The sequence below is a fragment of the Stegastes partitus genome, unplaced genomic scaffold (genome assembly GCF_000690725.1).
Source record: "Stegastes partitus isolate 25-593 unplaced genomic scaffold, Stegastes_partitus-1.0.2 Scaffold938, whole genome shotgun sequence".
Lineage (NCBI taxonomy): Eukaryota > Metazoa > Chordata > Actinopteri > Pomacentridae > Stegastes > Stegastes partitus.
In genome coordinates, this window is record NW_007578669.1 from 167,702 (window position 1) to 184,016 (window position 16,315).

The following is a 16,315-nucleotide window of genomic DNA, read 5'->3' on the forward strand; positions in this document are numbered from 1 at the left end:
TCACCTCATTTCTTCACTTTTCCGGATGAGAAGCTACAACTACAACACCTGTCACAAATCAGCTGAAAATATCTCATCTGCACAAAGTGGATGCTCGTGTCTTAAAACTGGAAAAAGACTGATAATCTGTGAGGGTCATTAAATGACAAGAGTCTTTGAGAGAACAGATAAGATTATCATCAAGACAAACATAACTGCTGCATTATCTCAGCGAACTGTAAGTGACAGATGGATTCAGCTTGTCTATAACGATGCACGAGCAGCAAGCCAAAAGCAGACACACTACTCCGCCAAATCAAATACAACTCCGGTAACAGTTCCTCAATCTTTTCCTAGGAGATGGTAAACAAATGTTACGGTGTGCCATGATACAAATTAACTCCCCTGAGAAGCAACAGATGTGGGTAAGTGGGAAAATAGTCTGCCAGAGAAGCAAATAAGAAGCGAAAGAAAGCTGGAAAGTTCAGAATAAAACCGTGGAGCCAGAGTGAGGATTAAGCTGGCAGGATCTTACCCACCTTTGGTACCGGCGAGTGTGCCCTGAGGCATGAGGAGAGGGTGAATGGGGGTCTCCTCTGTCTGCTCTTGGCACCTAGCGCTATTTCTGTCAGCATGGCTCCGCAACTCGACTGTCACTGTGGCAACTAAGGTACTTTCCTCGATTAAAATTAAAAGAAAAACACTTTGCTAGTTACAACTCTGATCACTCTTGAGTGAAGTAAAACCACGAACGGCTTCAGAGAAAACTCCCGGCTGCATACTGAACGAGTTGTGTTTCCACATCCTTTCAGCGCACTCTCTCTTGAGAAAATGAAGGGGAGAGAGTTGCGGCGTTGGACTTTAATCGATAGCACTCCACCTGAGGTGTCAGGTTTCAATTGCATCAACAGCAGCGGCAGCAGCACATCTGCTGTTGGGTGCCTCCCTCTGGATCTACATAAGTCGTACAAGTTAAACAGAAACCAATTTCCTGATTGTGGAAAGTACAGACAGAAATGCAAGAGGTCTGCTGACAGATTATTTCAAAGCGTTTGTTTTTCTAGTGCTCACTTTTTCCCCTCAACCTGTAATTCAGGAAAATTCTAAAAAGGGGGAATATATTTGGGGTTTTAGGTGGTTGCCTTCAGAGCTTGTGCAAACACAAGCTCTGAAGGTGCTGAAACATGTCAGAAAAGATGTGAATCACCAGGAAAGTGATGAGTTAGTATGGTTTCCCTTCTTACCAGAGCAGTGATATCCCTGGAAAACTGCAGTCCACAGGTTAGATAAGGGCAAGCAGAGAGAAAAAAAGGGAATAAAGAGAAGTAAACAGGTGAGCATAAAGAGGTAAAGAGGTGCAACGCCACCAATGGAGGGCTAAAAATACATCCGGCTGTGGGACTGCTGAAATCACAGTCAGAGTGGAAAAATAAGAAAGCAGAAGAGTGAAAGTGAGCTCCAGCAGTGCTGTTGCCTGTTTGGTATCCTTCCTGAGCTGCTGTTCTTCCTCCTATTTCGTCCTCTTACCCTCATCCACCTCTGAAACCAGCACAGCTGCTGTCAGAATACACAAGCAAATGTATTCTGCTGGCTCTTTTCTCCCTCCACATACTCTGCATTTCTTTCCTTTGCTCTGTCACTCTCACCTGGCGGTACCTCCCCTCCCCCTCTGTGGTTCCTCAAGCATTTCGTCGCACTTGCACTCTCCACGCTAGCCTCTCTCCTCTTCTCTGTCAGCTTCTCTCGCTCATGTGTCAGATGCTGCTCTATCATATGTTCTCTTTTGGGGCGAGCGTGACGGCACGCTTGCTTGATCTGCACTAGCTTCCTCCCTGTAAACAGTGTGCTGAGAGGAGTCAGCTGACTGCAGCTGCACTCCCTCTGGTAGTGAGTGGGCTCGATGTCTCCCAAAACACACTGAAAAACAGACACATGCACGTTTATTGATATCTGTGTCCATGAATAGGCCACTTTATGCCTCCATTTGTCAAAACAAACTGATATCGATCTAACAGTCTTAATGTGAGCTCCACAGCAATAATTAAGTGAATTTTATGTATAATCAGGACAGAAGGTTACACAGAGGGCGCATCAAATTAGATATTTAGAACAAGGACTTCTGATTGTTAACAATCAAGTGGAAAATGTGGAAAGACCAGAGAGATATATTTGCTACTTAAATCACATCTTATGATACAATCCTTAAGCCTACTTTTTAAACAGAGGCAGATCATGGCTACACACAAATCTGTCCCGTGGCGGTCAGGATCTTAAAATTTGTACAGAAAAACAACAATCCATCACATCATGTCAAACTTTGAAATTAATTTTGACTCTTGTTTTCCTCAACGAGGAGAAACCACTAATTGTTTTTATTTGAATCCCCCAGCCTTGTGAGCGCTCAGACGCATTCCAAAATGCCAAAAGCAAGTTTCTGTGGCTTTTGGTGGAACGGCCGCCAAGCTAACAGAGCTATGTGAGGAATTTAGCAACACAGTGGGATCCGACTCCGTTCTCTGCTTCAGGAGAGAGTTTCCCAAACGGAGGTGAGAAACGTGTGGCGACTGGTTTGATGTGACTTGGCGCTATTTTATCGTCTGTGGGGCTCTGGACCCTGACCGACGGCGTGGGCCGGCTGTTTGCGTCACTGGACTGATCGGCCCGATCAGCGGGAGGATGTGAAGCTGTGATATGGAGGCTAGCTTTGCTCCTCTAATATTAGGTTCACATTTTTGAAAACTGGCCCACAAACATGAGGCAATCTATACCGGTCATGAGGATCAACATCAGAAAAACAGGATCTGTGGGTCAATCCTGTGACTGTATTCTACGAACACACTGTTCCAAATCTCGACTCTGAGCTCAGTCCAGATTATGTGAGCTGGTTATGATTCCTTCTAGCATCTACAGGAAGATAACCTGCAAAGATATGGGCATCTTGTCGACACTGAAGGTGCTTTTGATTATGCTACCTTATGCTTCCTCGTATCCTCTTTTCTGCTGAATATCGTTTCCCCTCAACCATCATGGAGGATCTTTTGATGACATAAATACATCTCAAAAGAGTCAGGAGGCTTTGGGAGGAGCCGAGATCACAGAATCACAGGTGTATCCTTTGTGGAAATCTTAACTCAAGTGGCATGGCGTACAAATGTGGCGCTTTTGTGGGTTTTAGTTCATTCTAACAAGCGATACAGCTGTGCAGCATGCCACAGTTAACTGATGAAGCTTAAAACTAACTCCTCTGTCCTTGCATCTTCGCTTCAAGAAGCCAAAACATGAGAAAAAGACATGAGTAAGGGAAGCGAGACGACACATTCACATAATTGAAAAGCGCCTTTGTTTCTATTTTTGATGGGGAAAATTCTCAGACAGGAGAAGTCTTTCATTGCAGGAAGTTTTCTGGGCTATGCTTGTTCTCTCTGATATGCAGTGTAAAATTTTGGTAAAAAAATATGCTATTTTGCTTTGCTTACACGAGTAAATGGAGAAAACAAACATCCACCTCATGTCTGTTTTAAAAAATAATTCCAACTTGTTTTATGTCCCATTAATGTGGATATTGCAGCTCCATAGATCACACTAGCTTTGAACTCTAGAGTGGCTTACAACAGCTTTGAGCAACCAGGCCGGCCCTCTGTAGTTTAGCAAAAACTGAGATTTCTACATAAATGATTTTTAATGTTTGCTTTCAAGTCTGATGTAAAGTAAATCCAGAAAGTGGCCACCTGGTACAACCACTTCTCTAACTGTGTTCACCACGGACGGTTGCGCGCCAGTTTGTTTACATACATGAGGTTGTGAATTCCTTTCTGTTAGGAGTGTCTTCATACTTTTAGAGGTAGTAACATAACAGATGATCTGGTGTGTGTATGCAAATGTCCAGATTGCAAGAATACAATGATATGATAACAAGAGACTCCGGTTGTGGGTGGTGGCTCTGCAAGCACGTGTCAGGGAACTCTACCTCTTCATCCCTGCAGTGCTGGTCAGGACCTTTAAGGCTAGTTACCAGCTACAGACCAGGCTAGAGTAGAGACACTTAGCCTTACCACAGGTAGGAGCCACAGAATTGCAAAGGTTACACTCGGCTCCCTACAGGCTTGCTAATAATTTATTTAAAGAGTTGAATCTCTGAGATTGACAGCGTTGTGTTATGAGGTGAAGAAGATGGAGCTAGCATGACCTGTTGATCCATAATAATGGCAAATAAATCAGAATCTCTTAATCCTAAGTACAGGATTTATTTAGCTTAGCTTAGCATAGTGCCTTGAAACAAAGAAAAACAGCTACGATACGTAAACAAATGTAAAAGTATTACTTTGTGGTGTTTTTTTGGCAGAACAGTGATTCTGTGCTGTCTTTTCACCACAGTAAAAGAGAAGAAAAAAATGCAATTTCAATAAAAAACCTCATACTGTAAATATAATTCTCCTGTATTTAAAAAAAATGGTGCAAATTATCTCTGTAGATGTTTACAAATGGCACATTTTTTCACACACTTGCAATATTTACTGATAAACGAATGCTTACCAGCTGCAAAATGTCCTCATCCTTTGGCATCACACAGAGTTCCAGTGAAGCATCACTGACGGATGGCGAAAATGAGACAGAGAAAGAAGGAGACTGTTGTAACACACGGTTCAAACTGGGGATACTTCTCAAGAGAATGCATGTCTAGGTATGAGACATATAGCTCAATAGCTGCAGTCTAATGAAGTGTGAATGAGTGTGTGCGTGTCGGTGATAAGGAAACGATAAGGGAAAACGTGTTTCTCAATGACTTAGTCTGCTTTTCCGTTATTCGACCACAAACATGCAGCGAAAAGATTAGATCTTCTGAGTCCGTCAGAGTTTCATTCGTGGCATATTTCCCTTAAAATGAGCCATGAAATTAAATGTGGAGTGATGGCGATCTCACCTGTTCTGGATCAAGGCTATGACTTGCGAGTAGGTCTTTCCGATGATGCTCTCTCCGTTCACTTTCACTATCCGATCCCCTGGACAGAATCAAGAGAATAATTTACCAGCCTGCTATTTATTGCATACAGCAGCACGTGTCTCTTGTTTAAAAAAACAACAACCTGAAATCCAGTCAATATGATTATTGACCAAAGAAAACCACTCTGGAGCGACTCCCTCCAGCACAAACACGGATTTGTGTTTAGATCAAAGGAGAATAGTAACACAAAGACGTGTTTATTTTCAAGACCTCCTGTTAGGATCCATCTCCATTCAAGGTTTCTGAAGATGGCCATCTTACAGGAAGAGAGGCGAGGTGCGTTTAGGGGAGAAACTAGATAATTGTGGGAAAACAGTGCACTCCCCTGTCCCAGGAGAAAAGAGGAGAGCAAACAGATAAAAGCAGACAGCTTAGAGGGCTTGTCCAGACTGCTTAACATTTCCTGTAATAGAGTGCTAACCTGGCAATAACGCTGACAGCACAGAGCTTCAGCCATCACCTCATTTCAGGGAAAGAGCTGATTTTTTATTTTTTTTTCTCCAGAAGGGAGGTTGTCTAAGTATTTTTATCCTTGCTGCTTTAAATTAGATATGATTCACGTATTAATAAGAAAAGATAGAGAGCGGGAGATGTAGAAAAACAGGATTCAGGCTGGAACAACAGCGTGCCGATTACACTTTGTTCAACCTCCCACAAAGGAGCCATCTGTTTTGCAACTCGTATCTGTTTTGCCTGGCAGTTTACAAGGAAGCAGAGTTACCTACAGTACAAACGTGAAGAAATCTTGGCATCGAACTGAGGTCAGATGTGAGACAGTCAGAGTTAATCATAAGATCTGCCGGTTATCACAAGCAGCACGATGCTGTGTGTGCGTTAGCTCGCTTGTGTGTCAGTGTGTGCGCGTTTGTGTACCTGTACAGAGTCCAGCTCCGTGGGCGGGGCCTCCCTCCTTCACTTGCTTGACGAAAATGGTGTCCATTGGCTCCAGACGGTTCCTCTGTCTCCCTGGCAACGAGAGAGAGAGAGAGAGAGCACACGCACCGAGGCGATTGGTCACACAGTGAGGAAGAGACATGGAGTCACAACTAGGACACACTGCACCGGAACGGCCGGGGACATATTACAGCTTCAAGTGCAATATTCTGCAGTTTTTCCTGATTACTCCTTGTTGGTTCTACTTATTTTCTCACTTCATGTTGAATGCAATAAAACTGTGCAAATGAAGAGAATTTTCTGGTTTTGAAAGATTTTAAAAAAAGGGGAAAGTTGCAGCAAAATGGGAAGTCCAAATTATGTTTAATCTGAAGAAATCAACTTAATTATTAGAGCTAAAATGATTATCTGTGATTGCTGCGTTAAACACTTAAATTACTTTTAATTAAACATTACCGAGTTTCATGATTCTAAACTTAATGTCTGGATTATGGACTTGGATCTATGGGCACTTTCTGCAATTTGCTAACACTTTAGCCCAAAGGAATAACTGATGAACTGAAAAAATAGTCAGCAGATTGATCCAGAACAAAAATGACACATAGGCAGCCCTAATAAGGATGTGCATTTTCCTCCAGTGGCGTTAGTTATATTGGAACAATTCAAGTGTTTGTGGCCAGAATGTGAAGCTCTTTTGATTTGTCTCATCTAAAGATCTAAAGCAAATATTTGTATTCGTGATTATGGCCCTCTACGGCTCTATCGTGGTGTTAGGGCGCCTGCTGTTTGGGCCGTCATGTGTTGTGGTGGATCCCTTGTGGACACTGTAAAGGGAGAGGATGTGGCGTGGTATCTGTGGTAGCTGGCTGGAGAGCCTGCTCCAGCCCCAGCTGCCAGTCATTGCAGCTAATTAGCCTGGAGCTCCAGACCTGCACTCCAGCCCTTGTTGTCCCCGCCTGCCATTCCTGATTGGACCACCACCCAGTCCCCTCCACCCTCAGCCAATCCAGCTGCAGCAATCAACACACCTGGACTATAAATCAACCACCGACCTCTCAGTCAGGGCGGCTGGGGTTTAATGTGAACAGGTTGCTCTGATGTCTCCTGTGTCTGTGTCATTTGTGTGAAATTGTAACTTCTGTTGAGAGCTGCTAACTTAGTGTTGAAGCTACCCGAGTCTTGGTGAAGACTGTAGCTTCAGTTAGCAGCTGCCCACCTCCGTTTAGAAGTTACTCGTGTCTTGGGGTTTTTGCAATGTGTGTTTTGAGGCACTTGTTTTAGATTTTTCTTTCGGGAGTTTAGCTGTTTTTGTTTAGATAGTTTCTTTAACTCTGTTAGCCTTCGTCTGGTTTTATTTGGTTCTTTGATTCAGCAGCAGCCATTAGCCCGACTTGTTTGTATGATCCCAGTTTTTTTGTGTTCATTTACGTTACTGAGCAATAAATTGCTTTAGCTCAACCAATTACCCCTGGTTTTTGTTACATCCAGTTGACCCTAGAGGCTGGATCGTAACACATGAAACACATGCAAAATCATTTTGCTCTTCCAGTACTTCAAAAACAAAAAAGTCTCCCTTTACTCATGATTCAATAATCAATATTTATGGTCAGTTCATCATAGACAGTGTGCATCTAACAGTTATTTCATTAATAATGAAGTATTTTCAGTTAGTCTTTAAGTCAATGATGAAAGACTTTGAATGTACCAGAATTAAAAGTGATGTCTTAAGGTGTCTTCTGTACCAGCAGTCCAGTCAAAGAAAAGCACACGAGAAGCTACAACATAACACGTTTTGTACGTTTATTTAAATGATTGCCTACTGATTCTGCCAATTCAGCTCTGCACGAATGCATAGAGAATTTCTATTTCTCACATTTATTCCTGCATCAACAAAATGCCTCATTTTCAGTTCAGATGAGCACTACTGTTGTCTTTTCTAAATCAACACACTCAGGCTCTTCCTCAGCAGCTTTAATTAAACACAAAAGCTCATCTACTGTCTTGTAAAAATGACTCCAGACACTGTGCATCGGTCTCGCTACCACGTCCTTCCATTGACTGGGGACAGCGAGGAGAGGTCAGAGTGTGCTGACACGGCTGCATGCAAACAATCCACATGAGGGTTTGGTTTCACATGGCAGGGGACGAGCCATCATGCCACGTCAAGTGCAATGAGGCAAGTTAGTGGAGCAAATGCAGCTCATTCACAGTCTGTGTATGATCATTATTATCATTTATAGTATGTATATCTAAGAAGTAGATGCAGCAATTATGCATGTGTATATGAATAAACTCACTGAACCTCAATCTGAGCTGCCCACAGGCTTCGAGGAAGTGCAAAATCAGAGCATCCCACTGTTCTTTCTTCAGGGAACACTGACGATGTATGCATGCTCTTTTAATGAGTGCCCTGCCTCGAGTTCACACAGCAGATATATGCATTTACTTGCCAGAGGTTAGTTAGACATTCAGGATTCTGTAGAGCGCCCAGCAGCTGGACTGGAGCTGATGTGGATTCAGTTTGTAGCTAAAGACCAACTTCAAAGGTGGGGAAAGGTTTCTTGGGTTTACACAAGTTGGATCAGGATCCAAACCTGTAACATTATATGTGGTCCTAAACCATTTCTTTCCCCCTAAAATCCTGACTGTTGCCAGATCTCAGGCATACATTGTGGAATTCCTACTGGGAGGAAGCATGCAAATGTTTCCAGCACGGGCTGTTGTAATGTAAGTGTCACCTTAGATGTCCTCTTTCCTTGCAAGTCAGCAAATCTAATGCATTTACGATTTGCACTAAAGCTCTCCACTACCGCCCCCCTGTGGCTGAAAGCGTTACTGCAGAGGATTAACATTTATGACATGCAATGTTTTGATTCCAGATTATCTGTTTGATAGTATCTAATAAAAGGAACAACATCAACAAAGACAGTTTAAATTACATCTGCCTGATTAATGTCAAACACTCTGCATCATTTTTGTGAAGCTTAAATAAACCAGTCAACACCAAAGAAGCGGTTAGAAAAACAGTCCTGCAATCTCAAAGGTCACTGATTTGATCCCCTCCACAGCCAGTGGAAGCATTAAGTGTCACCAAAACCTGTTTATTCACTCTGAAGTCAACATCAAATACACTCTACAGTTTGACTGACAGCAGCTGTAGGCCTGTTTTTGATCCAGTAGAAGGCAGCAGAGGCTGTAAAATGACTCTTCCTCCAGGTACACAGTGAAATTGTTAAGGTCATCTCTGTATTTACACTCTTGTGCACTCAGGTTATGATCTTATTAGATTATCTGGAGGGCTCGCATAAAACAAAAAACGTGACCTTCTGCAAGTGGCTCCATTACAGCAGGGCATAGAGCGCGATGACAACCTGCAGTGATATACAACCGAGGACACGGCTGACCCGTGCTGTAGGTACAGATGTCATCCAGCGCTCCCCTCCCCTCTCTACTAGGCGGATTCCCAATCCCGAGCCAATCTCACCGAGCTCCAACTCTGCAGCACAAATTGGATTCTGCAAGTTTCCATGCCCTGCAGCTGGATGAACAGGATTAAATGTGGAAATCTAAAGCTTTGGATATTTTTAATGCTCCCAACTGTCTTAGCAAAGCATAAACTACCGTGTGGATTAATGAAATACATCAGCCTGCCTCAAAATGACCTCAGCTGCTCCAAAACACGGAATGAGAGCTGAATAACTGTAGCTACTCTTGGGTGGTATTTGAGGAAAATATTTCACTGGCCGACGAAACACTTAATACTCCACGCTTATAAAAATTCACTTCCCCCTTTTACATCACAGTGAGCAGGTCTTGGACTAGAAGTGTATTTAAATAACTGTAGGTATTTATTGTTCAAACTGCAGTGGGCAGCAGATCGATTACAAACACCACATCGACACCACTCTGTGAATGATTATGCAAGTTACTAGTGTAGTAAACTGCAAATAAATTCATTTTCTATGGTATTTTATGGCTGCCTCACTTATTTATGTGGTGAATTCTTTCTCATTTGCTTCCTGAGTGGGAAAATATTCTCCAGCATGTGTCTTTCTGTCATAACTGAGCCTTAAAGAAGTTGCAGATAGATTTTAAAACGTAGTGCTGCGATTTGTGTTCCAACCCAGCCGTTACAGTAATGACCCATTAATATGTTGATTCCTTCTAATTATCTTTTTGTTGATAGGAAGCTATAAAACATATAATTTAATTAACCTGAGCTTCAGATGATGCTCTCAAATGCTAGCAATGCAAAAAAAAAGCATCAAAAGCCCACATTTAAGGTGCCTGAAGCAGAAAATATTTTGCATGTTTGCTTGAAAAATATCTTCAAATGATTAGTCAGTAACTAAAATATGACAAAAATGTAATTACTAATTGAGAAATCCAGTTCAAGTCTTGCTATTTAAATGTGATTAGTGAATTTTAGTTGGTTTCTACCACATTTTTCAGAGGATGTTACAAACTACAGGAAGGTAGAAATGCTTATATGTGCCTGTAAACATGTACACAAACCGCTGTATCTGTGGTGCCTTTTTATCTGGATTCTCTTCTATCGGCTCATTTGTTTGAATGTTTGAACCTAGATCTAAACGCCTGATGGAGGCTGCAAATTAGCTTTAGCGAGACGCCTTATATACACTGCAGCTGCTGTATTGCTCAACAGTGTTTATCTGTTTGGTCCCCGATAAAGGAACACACAGATATCAGCTCAAGTATCAGCAACATATGCATATTTCTGGTCCAGTCTAGCAGTTCACGGGGCCTCGTACTGGCGTGCCTGAGTGTCAAGCGCTGCTCTGTGGCCTCCACAAGCTCTGGTTTGGCTGTCGTCCCCGGCTGCACAGCTGGGCCTGGTTGTGTGGGCCAGCTCCCCGCTCCCCCGTTGTTTTGGGTTAGATAATGTTATTCTACAGAGGGCTGGGCCTGCTGCCCACTCACTGCATTAACCCTGCCGTAATACCTCTGTCCAACTCGCTGCTTCTCACCATTTGTGTCACTCTCACATTTACAAGCCACCACACCCACATGCAAACGTCCGAACGTACAAAAATACACACAAACCTATGCAGATGCGTCGAGCACTTCAAACACTCAGGAGAAGCTCTGTGTTTGTGTTTCGATGATTATCTATGGCAGGTCTCCTCCAGCAGAGAAATATGAAAATGTGCGGCAGAAGGAGGTCCCCCCCACAGCGCGGGAAGGTCAAAGCACAAGTACACTTCACATAAATCCATAAACTCCAACTTCCCTCAAAAGCACAGCGTGTTTTAATGTGCTCAAAGACACTGGATTGCTTAGAAGCAGAAGATTGTGAAAACAAAAACTGTAATTTTGCCTCTGCTTCATCCATTCCTACAAAGAAACACTGAGTACAGCTCACACAAACCAGTCCAAACACAACTCTGCTCTGAAAGCCTAAACGCCGCTGAAACACCTGCGTACCCGACTCCTGACCTCTTTGAAATGCTTTACAAACCCACATCCTCACAAACTGTGTCAACGGACTCTGTCAGGTGGGAAAACGCCGTGTAGCTGCCAGCCTCGGATGGACAGGTCTCGTTTCACTAATCGCTGCACTTTGTAAACAGGGCGCAGCTTTTTGTCAGAAACCAAATCACACGCTGTAGCAGGGTAAGTCAATACGCTTTGAAGCTCCTGTCACCACTGTCCAATCAGCCTCAGGAGAGAGAGGAAACTGTACTTCTGGCCTTTATCTACAACTGAAAGAAAAACGGGAACTTAGCCTGACTGTTGCTGTAGTTTTGAGAACAGCACTGAAATGGATAGTTTAAAAAATCTACTAAAAATACATCAGCCCACTTTTGTTTTTGTGACATAAACAAGCAATATAACCAATTTCTATTGATCGGGGTTTTCTGTATTTGGTTATTAAACGGGTTGAAGTGCTACATTTTAGAGTTAAGGATTATTTGTGGATGTTGTGGCTCCATGGAAAAACATACAAGAATGCATGTAGGGGCAACGTCGGCTGTATGTCTCAGCTTTTGTTGCTTCGGTTTTCAGCTACTAGTTTTCAGAAAGCAGTGGGAATCACAGATACTAAAAAGAAACTTGAAATCTATTGCTGGACTTAAGTTTTAAACATCAATTTTACTGGAAATCAAGTTGGAAATTATAAAATGAAATGGTATTTATTGGTAATAACAACTAAAATGAAAAAATAATCAAAATAAAACATGTAATACTTAAAATAATCTGAACTATGAAGCACTTGTTTCTAAACTGAGCGTGAAACTTCACTACTGACCCTGAAAAATCTTAACCAAAGGTCCACTTACTACCTTTTTTACCGGTTGTACTTTACTCAGTCGTCTTGGCGATTGCAGAGCTGTGGTCCTCATGCGGTCCAAGAATGTAATTTCCATTCATATATGATGCCAGAAACCATCTTTGAGTAGAGAAAAGGGCTACGCTCCGTCCCCTTCTACCTTATGTGACCGCCTGCTATTACGACTGAAATTCCTTATTGAGGTCATGTGATGATGGCTGAAGCAATCGCCATGACAACTGAGCAAACTCTATTAGTGGAGAAAAGGAAAAAAGGTAAAAGTGGACCTTGAGGTACGATGTTTTTGTCAAACTGTTTCTGACATCACCTCAGATATAACGTTAGTATTTCCGAAAAGCAAATTTCTCGTTACTCATTGGCAGCCACGTACAGTATATGTGGGGAAAAAAATAAAAAATGGGTAAATGGTCCTGTATGTGTACTTGTAATACCGAGAAGGAATAAATTCCTGCAGGGCTGGGATCATTTCATAATAAGTTACTTCCAAGACTACAGCATTCCTAACCTGGGAGAGATATGCCGATGTGGAAACACATGCCTGACAGTTCTGCTAAATCACAACAGACAAACACACAACCACACAACCACACACACACACACACGTCTGGTGTTTTTCCCACCAGGGCAGGAAGGTGGTGAAGTACTTTCCATCACGCTATTTCTAAGAATTACAAATACCTAAACTCACCCAGGGGAAAGAGGATATGTCCTGACATTACTCTGACACACGGTGCAAAAAAAAATAAAAAATGGATTCGATGTTTTGTTTTCTTTCTGTAAAACAAGCCAAACTATGCGCCAAGAGAGTTCAAGTTCAAGTGAGGGAACAAGTGACAAACATCTGCAGACAGATGGGGTGATTTTAGCCTCAAATTCTGCCTCTTGTTTCTAGGAAAGTATTTAGACCAAACCCCTCCCCTGAAAAAATGATCGTCCAATTATAGCTTAATAATAATAAGTATGCGGGTCAGACATGTCAAGATTTCTCCACATGTTGGCAGTTGAGCAATACTTCATTAAAAGAGTGTAGAGGGTTGATTCTGACGCCTTTTCCAAAGTAAAATGCAAGAAAAAAATTTAAATAATAGCTAAGTTCAGCTTGCTAGCTATTAGTTTAAGTTAAGGTTAGTGGGTCACAAACAGCCAACATCACTAAGAAAAGTGCTGCTAAACACTGCAGTCAGTCTTCATTCTGGTGGCAGCATGCAGGTATGTAAGCTATGCAACCAAACAGGGCTGCGTTTGAATGGATTCTTATCACACGGTGCCTGAACTAGCACTGCAATGAAAGAACAATGCTGTCTTCTTGTCAGCTGGTGAAGATGCAGAGAGTTCCGCCTGGGACATGTGGCTGTCGCGTCGGACATTAACACGATAATGGTCAACAAGTGCGTCCTTAAGATCCCTTTTCTAGCCTTAAAAGCTAGTCAGTGGGAAACATTTGTTGTGTCAAGTTGGTTTACACTGATGTGCCATGGCAATAAAGCCACTAATGGGTGGATAACACTGCAAAAATTGCTCAGAAATGAAAGCAAAGCACCACGATCGCAAGCCCAGCCTTGAATCTCCCCTGATCCCAATGCGATAGAGCATCTGCAGGCTCCACAAAATCCACAGAAGCCCTACCCCACAACCCACATTAACCAAAGGATCTGCTGCCAGACACCACAGAACACCCCAAGAGGTGAAGTGTCCATGCTCCGATGGGTCGGAGCTGTTTTGCCAACACAAAGGGGACCTACACAATATTGGACAGGTAGTTTTTAACGTTGTGGTGCATCTATCTAGGGGCTAAAATCTGCTTCTGTCAGAAATCAATGTATTATGCTACAACAGAAAACTTGATAGGAGCAGCAACAGTGAGCGTAACTCTATCTGGACTTTTGCCTTAATAAGTTTTGTCTTGAGACTATTATAGCGTCTACGTGGGTGTGTGTACCAACTAAACAAGTTGTTAGATTTACAATTGAGTACTCTACTCGGAGCCAGAAAGAAACAAGAGGAAAATAAGCCCTGAAAATTAAACTACATTCGGGGAGTTCAGTGCGAGGCCTAATGGTAACAAAACTCTAAAATGTCAAGAAGTCACTGAGAAAATAGAAATAGGCAGAAGCAGAAATGGAGAAGGATAAGGGGAAAGGCAGTGTGAGAAGCAGAGAGAGAGACGGAGAAACTCAGGGAAAAGACAAAACTTTGGACACATCTTTGTTAAAAAAGGTGGGGCAATAAAAAAGCCCACTGGAGAATACAGGGGAATTCTGTTTGCTTGTGCTGCATTACGTTCCCTCTGCAGACTTTATGGGAACGAACCGAAAACTGACGGAATAGAGAAGGGAAAAAAAAAAAAACAGAAAAAGAAAAAGGGAGGAAATAAAGCTGGTATCTGCAGAGAAAAAGAGTCTCACGTTGAATGCAAAGCAAATATTTGAACAGATGGAGAAATTTTTATGTTGCTTCTCTCGCTGTGCAGTCTCACGAGCGTTGCGCGGAACGGCTCATTCGGATTCGACCCTTCGACGGCTTGCTAAAATACGACGTGAAAGGACACACAGGAAAGGGAGAGACAGACAGAGGAGGGAGGGAAGAAGAGAGGAAGTGAGATAGAGAGGGAGATTTGGGATAACAGCCGCTCGGTATGTACACAACCGCTGTGAAAGGAAACAAACAGATCCACACAAAGTAAGGAGTGTCCAGGTTGGTTCTGTGTTTGCACTACATACTGTACATCAATGTTTATGTTTGTTTATGCGTGTGTGTGTATCGACATCAGCGTGTGTGGGTCCGCCGGTGCGACTGTGTGTGTGCTTTTCTGGAGGTTTGAAGTGTTTCCAGCGGCAACACCCAGCTAGTCAACATGCGGTCAGCCTCCCCCCCCCACCACCCAGTCCTCCTCTCCAAACACCAACAGCCTCATCACACACACTGGCCCGGAGTCAAGCAAATAAACTGCACTGCAGCGCGCTGGGGAGGCTGCAGTGAACTCCGCAGACCTGACTCGGGCAGAATGCAACTTTTTTTTTTATTAAACATTAAAATAACCAAGCACATGGGATGTATTATCTGTCTGGGTTTGTGTGAGATAATGTGTGTGTGTTTGCGTGGCTTTTCGATGATGTGATGAGTGTCTTGGAGCCGTTTGCGATGATTGTGATCGGCGGTGTCCGCGGTTGTCACGTAGCAACGATAACAATTTGTACACATCAGTGAGAAATAACACCAAAGCCAATCGTCTAGGGGTTAAAACATCCTTATTAATTTCGCTGATGGTCATTATTTGGCTGCATGTTGCTTATTGAGCAAAGACGGGAGAAAGTCAAAGATTAACTTTAAATCTCAACTTTTTTAGCAACTTTTTTGATCTTGAAGTGGTGAAATAATAAAAGTAGGCAGCTAAACATCATCCTCTAAGACAGGTTTCATAATGCTGTACTGTAGGATCAGAACCTCTAAAGCAGCTACTACATGGACCTTGTAAGTTAAACCTGCAGGTGTTAGGATGTTTTCATTTACAAAATGGCAAAAAGCCTGAAAATAGTTCGCTAATAAGATTAAATTTACCACAAATTCAATTTCTTGTCGTCTACAACGTGGAACAGTAGATCTATTTAAGCAGGTAGATCAGAGGACAACTTTTGATGACAATTTTCTGGCACACAGATGGAGGGAAACCACAGATCCCACATGAACTAACAATTACATAATGTTCTCCAAAAAGGTGGAGCTGAAGCAGAGGTATGATTTCAAGATTATGCAAAAACTACAAGGCTGAATTCCATGAAACTTGGTGAAGAAATGGAGCATTTGCAAAGGAAGAGCCCACTAACATTCAGTTTTTTTCTTTAAATTATGAGATAGGACATAGGTCTTGACAGAGGACTATATCTCTGAGTGCACTTCGATTGATATATTTTATTTTTTTACTGTGACTTTATTGAAACACCGGCAAAGTTTAGAACACAAAGGACTTTTGCAGTTTGCTCTTATATAAGCGAGTTTAACATTGAAAGTGCAACTATAGCACCAGTTTTATTAAACATTATAAGCAGCTGCTACATTTGCAATAACGTTAGCTACCACAGCTAAATAGTTAAAGTGACCTACATTCATCCACAAGCAAAAAAAATAAA

At 42.4% G+C, this 16,315-nt stretch overlaps 1 protein-coding gene across 5 annotated transcripts in view; it reads right to left on the bottom strand.

The window, feature by feature from the left end:
• The window catches only part of arhgap21a (Rho GTPase activating protein 21a), an 89,040-nt gene that overhangs the window by 23,790 nt on the left and 48,935 nt on the right, over positions 1-16,315 (bottom strand). For 3 of the 5 annotated variants that reach the window (XM_008294093.1, XM_008294092.1, XM_008294091.1), the window contains exons 4-6: positions 5,855-5,947; positions 4,901-4,979; positions 4,513-4,567 (exon numbers count right to left, since the gene is read on the bottom strand). In XM_008294093.1, the coding sequence (XP_008292315.1) occupies positions 4,513-4,567; positions 4,901-4,979; positions 5,855-5,947 (227 nt within the window). Of the gene's footprint in view, positions 1-518; positions 1,055-4,512; positions 4,568-4,900; positions 4,980-5,854; positions 5,948-16,315 lie in introns of those variants that run through there. The other 2 variants (XM_008294095.1, XM_008294094.1) reach the window with 1 other exon arrangement.